This window comes from Octopus bimaculoides, chromosome 7 (genome assembly GCF_046866305.1).
Source record: "Octopus bimaculoides isolate indiv1 chromosome 7, ASM4686630v1, whole genome shotgun sequence".
Lineage (NCBI taxonomy): Eukaryota > Metazoa > Mollusca > Cephalopoda > Octopoda > Octopodidae > Octopus > Octopus bimaculoides.
Window position 1 is genome coordinate 34,380,012 of NC_142934.1, and position 10,293 is coordinate 34,390,304.

At 33.5% G+C, this 10,293-nt stretch overlaps 1 protein-coding gene across 3 annotated transcripts in view; it reads left to right on the top strand.

Moving 5' to 3' along the window:
• LOC106878734 (cystinosin homolog) overlaps positions 1–9,874 on the top strand; it is a 107,154-nt gene extending 97,280 nt beyond the window's left edge. For all 3 annotated transcript variants that reach the window (XM_089355140.1, XM_089355142.1, XM_089355141.1), the window contains one exon: positions 1,312–9,874. In XM_089355140.1, the coding sequence (XP_089211266.1) occupies positions 1,312–1,466 (155 nt within the window). In that variant the 3' untranslated portion in view covers positions 1,467–9,874. The remainder of the gene's footprint in view (positions 1–1,311) is intronic.
• Positions 9,875–10,293: the final 419 nt, after the last annotated feature.

Below are 10,293 nucleotides of genomic sequence, written 5' to 3' on the forward strand. Positions count from 1 at the left end.
TGCCCCACATATCCAGTCGCTTTCACCTTATGTCTTCCCTCAAATGCTTCAAAACGTTGCAGTAGAGCTCTCAATTGATGGTCTAGCCCTGGGGTATGAATTATCAGTGCACAATATCACGGATGTTGAAAAAAATGATGAACATGCTCTGTTGTGCCTTCTTCATGGAGATGAAGGCCTTTTCCATTTTGACGACTGATGTTTCATCTCAGGGTCCTGCAGACCCAACTCTTTTCACTGGTGATGATCCTCAACATGAAGGCTGGGTCATCAGTGGCACACTGACAGAGATCTTGACAGACTTTGACATGATATTCTTTCTGTTCAGTGGTCAGCAGGCAGGGAACAGACTTGGCAGAGACACACCACATGTTCAATTCAAACATCAATATTGCCTGCACAGACCCATACAACAGACCAACAACACCAACGATGTTGTTGATTGTCCTCTAATGATCCTCATGCACAAACTGATGAATTTTCTCCACATTTCCAGGAGTGATGCTAGTGGCAGGACTTCGAGATTGCTCTTCACTATCCAGGGATGTTCTTCCACTTATGAAGTGCCTATGCTCCTCTAAACATTGCATATGACCTATTGCTTCATTACCGTAAGCTTGCCAAAGCATGCTCAATGCTTCTGTAACAGACTTCTCAAGTTTAACACCAAATTTCATGTTAACTCTTTGTTCCAACTTCTTGTTCATGACAAAAAAGCAAATTTCACAACTTTCAAAGTAAACACAGTGATGTTACTCAACACAGTGCCTCATGAAGGTCACTGCTAGCTCTCACTGTGCATGCAACTGTGTGGTACCATCAGTTAGTATGCTACAGAACTAGTCTGGGAACATTTTGATATCACCTCATAAAGCGAAGATGAATTCAAGAAATCCAGTGATGGCTTAGCTGGCCAAAAGCTTCAGTGTCACTGTTAACATTATTCTTGTTAAAGAATAATGTGTGTGTGTGTGTGCCTGTATGTTTGTGTCCATCAAACATAGAATTATTGTATATGAATGTCCTTCGTTTCCAATATTCTGCAAAATCATGTCTGCCCATGGGGACATATTACCATGCTTGGAAACTGGTGAGGGTTGGTGACATGAAGGGCATCCAGCCATAAAGAGTCTGCCTCAATAAACTTGTCTGGCCTATGCAAACATAGAACAGTGGATGTTAAAACAATGATGATGTTATATATATATATATATGTATGCGTGTCTGTTGTACATACATGCATATATATGGTGCTGATAATAATGTTGATGTGTGAAAACTAATATAACCTTTTTCTTTCTCTTCCCACAGATGATTGGAAATCTTTATTTGGTGATCCAACTAAATTTGGTCTCGGTGTTTTTTCCATTGCTTTCGACATAATATTTTGTCTACAGCATTATTTCTTTCAGAAAAACAAATATATACCATTAATACAGACACAAATTGTCCCAGAAAAGCAGTAACAATGTGCCTTATGCCACAGAGACAACACTACACCATTATACTACATTATTAAGCTATATATCTAACATATTGACATTATATAATGCACACACGTGTGTGTGTATGTGAACATATATATACGCACACAGATACATACATATATGCAGAATAATGAAAAGTGAAGTATCTGGCTGTAAAACCTTCCTCAACAATTTCCATGTACACACATGCCAGCACATATTCACGCATGCATGCATACACAAGCACACACACACACACACACACACACAAACACACACACATACATACACTCACACATACATACACACACATATACATATGCACACACATACACATGCATATATGTATCTATATACATATACACACACTCATGCAAACACATACACACACACACACACACACATACATACATATATATATGTATTATAATATAATATAGGATAAATTCTTTATAAGAATTTATCAAGTAGTCAGCGTGAAAAAACCTCATAATGAAAAAATAACGAAAAATTTCGTAATGAAAAGATTCATCGTTTCTTCATAGATATATTTAAATATATATAAAGGGCATTAACTGTGTATTAATTAATGCCTCACGCTATCAAGGGACAAAATAAGTAAAAAAAAACTACCAAAAATAAGTAACATATTTACCGAAAGCGAGGGAATGCAGCTTTTCAAAATTTATCTCTTAAAAACATTTAACTCAACGGTAGACTACTGGTTTCTCAATCAAATACAGAAAAAACTGTGAAGTAACCTGTATTCTTTTGTTCATCAGTACACGTATCATCAAGATATATAAAAATAAACAAGAATCAACCTACCATGATGTAGCCATCACAGTAACGATGACTTTTGTTCACAATTATATATCCCTGAAAGAGATTTGAATTTATCCAGTTGCATCTCGGTAACATGTGCTTATACAGAATGATATTCAGCACTGAATATATTCTAATTATTTAAAATATAATATAGGATAAATTCTTTATAAGAAAAGCTGCATTCCCTCGCTTTCGGTAAATATGTTACTTATTTTTGGTAGTTTTTTTACTTATTTAGTCCCTCGATAGCGTGAGGCATTAATACACAGTTAATGCCCTTTATATATATTTATATATATGTATTATTTAGAAATGATAGCACAAAGAGCACAGTTAAATTACTTTTTATAGTGTCCAATGTTTCAGGTAGAATCTTTGTTCAAAGTTTAAGATGTCAGGTGAGAGAAGGAGTAGGAAAGAGAAATTAAAAGAGGAAGGGAAGTTGGCAAGGGTGAGGAGGAACTGAAGGACAAGAATAAGATTGCTGAAGTAAGAGGTGGGAGTAATGAATTTAAAAAAAAATTTTAATCAATATGTGTGTATGTGTATATATATATACACACACACAGAAGCACTCATGTCAGTGGCACATTGAAGGCATCCAGCATACATTGTAAAGCGGTTGACATTAAGAAGGCCATCAAGCCATAGAAACCAGGCCAAATCAAACTGGAACCTAGTACAATCACTTGAATAAATATTAAGCTGAAAAATAAATGCTGGTGTTCTTTTACATATTGGGTCATCCCATAAATAATGTGATTTTTTTATACTTCTTTTATTTTTCAAACCTAAGATAAACAAAGTTCTTTTTTAATCTAAAATATACTCTCCTTCATTTTCTACAGTGCTCTTCTATCTGTCTGGTAGACTTGCAAGGCCCCTCTTCCAAAATTCACTTATTCCATGACGAAAAATACTCCTCCAGTATTGTTCTAACCTCATCTACAGAATTCATATTTTTTCCATCCAAATAATTTTGAAGACTGTGAAATAAATGATAATCCGATGGGGCAATGTCCAGTGAATATGGTGGATGGGGCACCGTTTTCCATTCAAACTGCTTCAGTCTTTGGAATGTCATCCTTGCTGTATGTGGCTGAGCATTATCCTGATAGAAGAACATATTTCGTCTTGAAACCAAAAATGGTTGTTTTTCTTCTAGCGTTGACTTAAGCTGCTCAAGCTTCTCGCAATAGATCTCCTTCATTATCATTTGGTTTAGGTCTAAAAGTTCAAAGTGGACTAAACTTATCATATCCCACCAAACAGATAACAACACCTTATATGGGTGAAGAGCTTCTTTAGCCTGGGGTACCAGTGTTTCTCCTTTCCATACCCACTGTCTTCAGCGCTTGACATTTTTATAGAGAACCCATTTCTTGTCGCTAGTCACTATTCAGTCCAAAAGGTTCATTCATGAGATGTGACAGCAAAGTAGAGCACACATTCACTCTCTGTGCACAATTAGACTCAGAAAGTTTGTGAGGAACCCACTGACCCAATTTGCTGACTTTTCCGATGGCATGTAGGTGTCGATAAATGGTTGAATGACCAAATCCAAGCTTCTCTGCTAGTTCATCAACAGTTACGATGGGATTTTGTTCCACCAGGGTTTGCAGGACGTGCAAGATCTTCCAGGATGAGGCTTGAAATTTCCATAGTTTCCGGCTTCGAATTTCTGGAACCACTGTTGACACTGGCTTACACTTATTGTCCTATCCCCAAATACTGCATTAATTTTCCTCGCTCTTTCTGCTATGTTGTTGCCTTAATTGAACCCATAAAGCAAAATTGTCACTTCCAATATAGCTTTGAATAAATAACTGTTAAAATCGAACTGCACTCTTCAAAATTTGCACTAAGAATAAGGACAAGGTAAAATTACTACCCGCTTTTATAGCAAGTTGATGCAGGTAGTTTATTCCATCCCCCTCCAACTTTTAGTTCATACATTTGAAAAAAATCACATTATTTATGGAGTGACCCAACACACACACACACACACACACACATATATATGTATATATAAAAAAGTAAAATAAGAAAATGGAGATATAGCATTTAATAAAAATTTATTATCTGCAAAAATCAAACATAGTCCCTTACAGCTGTTTCAGTTAAGCCTAAAAAGATGAAATAGCTATTATTAAAATCATTATATTAGGCAAAATCTCTTCAGAGGGGTAGAAAAAGTTATACCATTAGGTTTTTAAGTGTTGTATTCTAGAATCATCATAGCAGACTGAATATTATTTTATGGCTAATGTTGGTATATGCCTAGGTTAGGGTGTTATAGGTTGTTTTAGTGGGTAATGGTTAATATGTGAATATAATTAGGATAATAATGGGTAAATAGAGGTTGAATAGTAAATTACAATGAAGAATAGTATCATATAAGTGAGGAGATAAATACTTTAGTAAGTTGTTTATAAAATTGAGAGAAACTTATTTAAAAATAATGCATGAACATATTAACACTGGTCAAAAACATTCATCATTTAATTAGTGCATATATATATTATATTTAGACATGTATAGATATGTATATATGTGTGTGTGCACTAATTAAAAGATGAAAGTCTTTGGTGTTAGTATATGTTTATGTATTATTTTTATATGAGTGTCTCTCAATTTTATAAACACACTGTAATTTACTATTCACCCACTATCACCCATTATTTTCCCATTATTACCCTAATTATATTCACATATTATCCATCACCCACTAAAACACCCTATAACCCCCCTAACCCAGGCATATACCAGTATTAGCCATAAAATAATATTCAGTCTGCTGTGATGATTCTAAAATACAACACATAAAGACCTAATGATATATCTTTTTTCTACCCCTCTGAAGATATTTTTGCCTAGTATAATGATTTTAATAATAGCTGTTTAATCTTTTTAGGCTTAATTGAAACAGCTGTAAGGGACTATGTTTAATTTTTGCAGATAATAAATTTTTATTAAATGCTATACCTCCATTTTCTTATTTTCTTTTAAATGATTAAATCATAGTTTATACATAAACCTATTGTTTTATGAATATTATTATTCACAACAAATATTAGGTAATGAACCAGTAATTCATTGGATAATACCATCCCTTAATGAGCCTAATTTAACCTCTAATTGAATTTATATATATATGTACATACACACATACATATATAATATATCATCATCATCATCGTTTAACGTCTGTTTTCCATGCTGGCACAGGTTGGACGAAAATATTGTGTTCCCATGCCAGGAATCGAACCCAGGTCACCTGGGTAAAAGCCAGGATTCCTGACCACTAGACACATACATATACAAATAGATATATACATACACACATACACACACATATAGATAAATTTACATGCACACACACACCTCAGTGGTCTTCTGGACATACCCACACTTACACCATTAAGGAAATGTCATTGAATACAGTGTAAGCTTGGGTATGTATGTTCACAAGACCACTGGAGTGTGTGTGTGTATATACATCTGTATATGTGTTTATGTCAACACATGTATATCTATCTTTCTTCATTTTATCTCTTTTAGTTCTTATCCTTTGTCATTTTTAATTCTTTATCCTTTATTATTTTACTCTGTCATGTATTCAGTATGAACTATAGCCAGACCTGTTAACTGGTTATAACCTAGAAATTGTATCCATCCCCTGTCATTATAGGCAACAACAACTTGCCAAGTGAAATTGAGTATATTTAGCAAGGTATCTTCTTTGAAATTAGACACCTGGTGAGATGCATCTGCATCAGAAGATGCAGCTCAACCAGTTGTATAGTATCCCACCTGCAAGGGACCAATGCAAGATGGGTTGAAATGATTGTTGTGATGAATCAAGATTCTCATGAACTCCATTTTCCATTTCCCTCATTCATTATACACACACACATGTATATACATAAATGTTGTACAGTGAAAATGAGTGCTCAACACTGCATTGGTGGATATAATTTCTTTACTTGTGAATTAAGACTACCATTGGTTTCATGTTAAGAAAAGTAGGAAAATTTCCTTATGTCTTAACAATTTTTCAACCCAATCACATGGAGAAAGGTGTTCACCTCCATTTTGGAACACATATATATACATACATACATATATATATATATATATATATATATATATATATATATATATATATATATATATATCATGTATGTATGTATACATACACACACACACATACATAGTAAGAAATTAAGGATTAGGAGAAACATCTAGTAATACTTATTTATGACCAGCAGCCAGCTCTGAGCTGTCAACTCACAATGCTCTTTATTCTTAGATCTTTTGTTGATGATAAGAAGGTAGATAAAAAATTAGAAATAAATTACAACCCTATGACCCTCATTGTGTTCCATGCCACTCCAAAATTGTAGTTGTTCTTCTCTTAGCTTATCCTTGCTGCAATAGTGAAACATGAAATTCCTTCATCCTCTATAAGATATTTGAGAAAAATTATATTAATATAATCTTGTCTGTTGAAAATCCATATTTCTTGCAACTGAAGATGGCACTGTCTATAGATTGATGTAGTGCTTGCATTGTTCAATTAAACAGAGCCGCTTGAAACAGTTGTATTGCACTAATACTTGACATCCTATTACTTATTTTGATTATATATGTGCGTGTAGATATATAAATAGGTATACATACATACATATAATATAATGTTATGATGAAAACCACAAGTTTTGTGGCCAAAACATAAATTTATTTTGATATTTTTCAAGCTGAGAATAAAACCCATTTGCTAGTTGCTTTTAAAGCAAGTGACATTTGGACAGAAAATACTCAAAAGGAAGAAAACAGAAAGAAAAACCCAGTGGTAATAACCAGCATTACAACAAATGAGACTAAAAAAAATGTTAACAAAATATTAATAGCTGACAATCTATCCTATGGCCTGTTTTTAAATTCCGCCAAGATTTATTTCTTAAAATGTGGACATAAAGAAAAAATTTTGTTCCTGGAATTTATGTAGCCATTGGAGGCTCTTAAGTTCTTTAAGTGATATAGTTTTCCAAGAGAACATATACTGAACATCTTTTTGACCCATTAATATATTAGCTGAAAGGGTTGTTGTACATCCCTCAGCTTTACTTTGGAAACTTATAGACAAAGGGATCAACTACAACAGCAGATGGCAAATCCTTTCCAAAACCAAACCCTATATTAACAAGTCAAAAAGATGTTCAATGTGTTCTTTTGAAAAGCAACATAAATTCCAGGAATGAGTTACTTTCTTTTTGTTCACAGTTTTAGAAATAAATCTTGGTAGAATTTAAAAATAGGCTATCAGACACATTGATATCTTGTTTGTTATAATGTTGGTTATCTCCCCTGTCTTTTTCTTTCTGTCTTCTTCCTTGTGAGCATTCCCTGTTCTAACATCATTTGCTTTAAAAACAAATTGACAAACAGTTTTGTTCTCAGCTTGAAAATGGCATAATAAATTTATGCTTTGTTCACAAAACCCTGGGTAACTGTATTTTGCAAGACTGTAGTTTTCATTATAACATCTGAACTCTTGTAGTTGATTGAGTGTTATTCTACTTCTGGAAGCCTCTTCCTTCCCCCTCCCCCCATACAGGTACATGCACAGCTGTGTGGTCAAGCATTTGCTTCCCAACATCATTCTGGGTTCAGCACTTCGGGCAAGTATCTTCTACTGTAGCCTGGCTAACCAAATCCTTGTGAATGGATTTGGTACATGAAAAGTGAAAGAAGCCCATCGTGTATATATGTGGGTGTATGTGTATGACAGTCACAACACAGTCAATTTATCATCACTTGTAATATTTTGATTTAAATGTTAACCTTGAACAAGGACTTTATCTGAATCATTAGATACTCCACTCCCAACAGTAATTCAATTGTGTTCTCTGTGCCATTGTTTCCAAATGATATTTATGTATGTAAATATATATGTATGTATATGTACTTATACAAACACACATATATATGGATGTATAGGGGTGTATATATCTATATATGTGTGTGTGTAAATCAATAAAAAGTATCTATATACATAAAACTATATATATATATATATATATATATATATATATATCTGCTAACATCAAACAGTGAGAATACATGCACAACACTGCATTGGTGGATAAATATTCTTTATTTGAGGATTAACAAAGCAACCAATGGTTTCATGTTAAGAGGTTTGATCTTTACAATTTTTCAAGCATGCCCTATGAATGAGAATATATGAGGTTACATGAATCTGAACAGCATTTCAAAATAAATACACTGATCATATGAGGTAACTTATAAGAATATCTTAATTATTATATTCCTTTGCATTAGCCCTGGATTTTTGCAAGAGATTGTGTTCACCATAGATTAATTAATATTTTAATCATCTATATATATATATATATATATCAGCAACAAAGGGTGACTTGGAAACTAGGGCATGCAGTCCACCTCACCCCCCCAGACACAGACGTTGGGGAGAGGGGAATTTCCGAGTATTCCACCCTCCCCCATTTTCCATGAAAAGTGTAGTATTATATGCTTTGAGACATGAGGAGTCTGAAAATGAAGATAGTTTCCCTCTTACGATGCACCGTTTTGAAGTAGTTAGTAAGACACGAGAAAAGTACATACAAACATTTGCAAAATATATACAAGAATTCCATGATTAATGCGCAAAAAATATTTGAGACTGCCCCTTAATATAAGCGGTGTCAATTTGAATTGCTCATTTCAATAAGTGTTTTTTTGTTTTTTTTTGCGCAAACCCTTTGAAGCATTGGCTGCACCAATCCTTAATGCATGAGGTCATGTGCCACACCTACTACTGCTTAACTAGTATATTCAAAATAAATCAACAAAACTTGAAATTCTACCAAAACTTGTGTAGTTGTCCGTTTTTTTCTTTTTCCACAAATTTACTGAAAAGATCTGGACCCCATTTTTTTTTAATAAAAATTATCATCAAATAAAGTTTCACCTATTAAAATACCACTCAAAATCTTTGAAATGAAAATATTTCCACTTCTAATATCATAGCCATTTTGAGACAGTAAACTGGCTGAGTTGTTAGCAAGTCAGACAAGATGTTTTGCAGTATTTCACCCGCACTTGTGCTCTGAGTTCAAATTCCACCAGGGTCCACTTTACCTTTCATCCATTCAGGATTGATAAATTAAGTACCAGTCAAGCACTGGGGGTCGGTGTAATCAACTAAACCCATTCCCCCAAAATTTCAGCCCTTGTGGCTGCATTAGAAAGGAATATCACAGCCATTTTGAAACATGCTTATTTTTAAAGAGCATTTTGTATAAAAACAAAATCAGAAAAAAATTTTCTAAAAACAATGGGTGTTTTTTGCAGTGGAGTCTAACTCTGTAAAGCTGATTTTTAAAAAAGCATCAGTCAGATCATTCTAATTTATTTTTGCATTTTATAATTCAACTTTTTCCTAAGATAAAACAGCAGTCTACGGGTTTTGGGTGTTTTTACTGCTTCCTTGATTTTTTTATAGTATCTTATATTTCACTGTAATAAAAATAAAACATAGAAGTTAAAGTAAATTTTGATTGGTTTTTAATTAAAAAAATAATAGGTGCTTTTTTTAAAGAATTTTATTTATTTGTGTCATATTTTATTTTTCAAGTACAGTTGGCCATAAGTAAAAAACACCATTTATCAACATATGGATATAATTGAAGAAAATTGGTAGGATTATCATAAAATCTTCAATGTCAACAAAACTGGCCTAGTCTGGAAAAAAATGTCAACAAGAACTTTTCTGGCAAGAAAAGAGGCAATGACATCAGGTTATAAAGCACCCAAGGATAGATTAATACTTCTACCAAAGTTGAATGCAAATTAAAACCGATGCTAATTTATTGTACAATGAACCCAAGAGCATTAAAAGGCAGTAACAAGCAATCCCTTTCAGTGATTTGGAAAGCAAATGAAAGGGCTTGGGTGACAAAGCAGTTGTTTG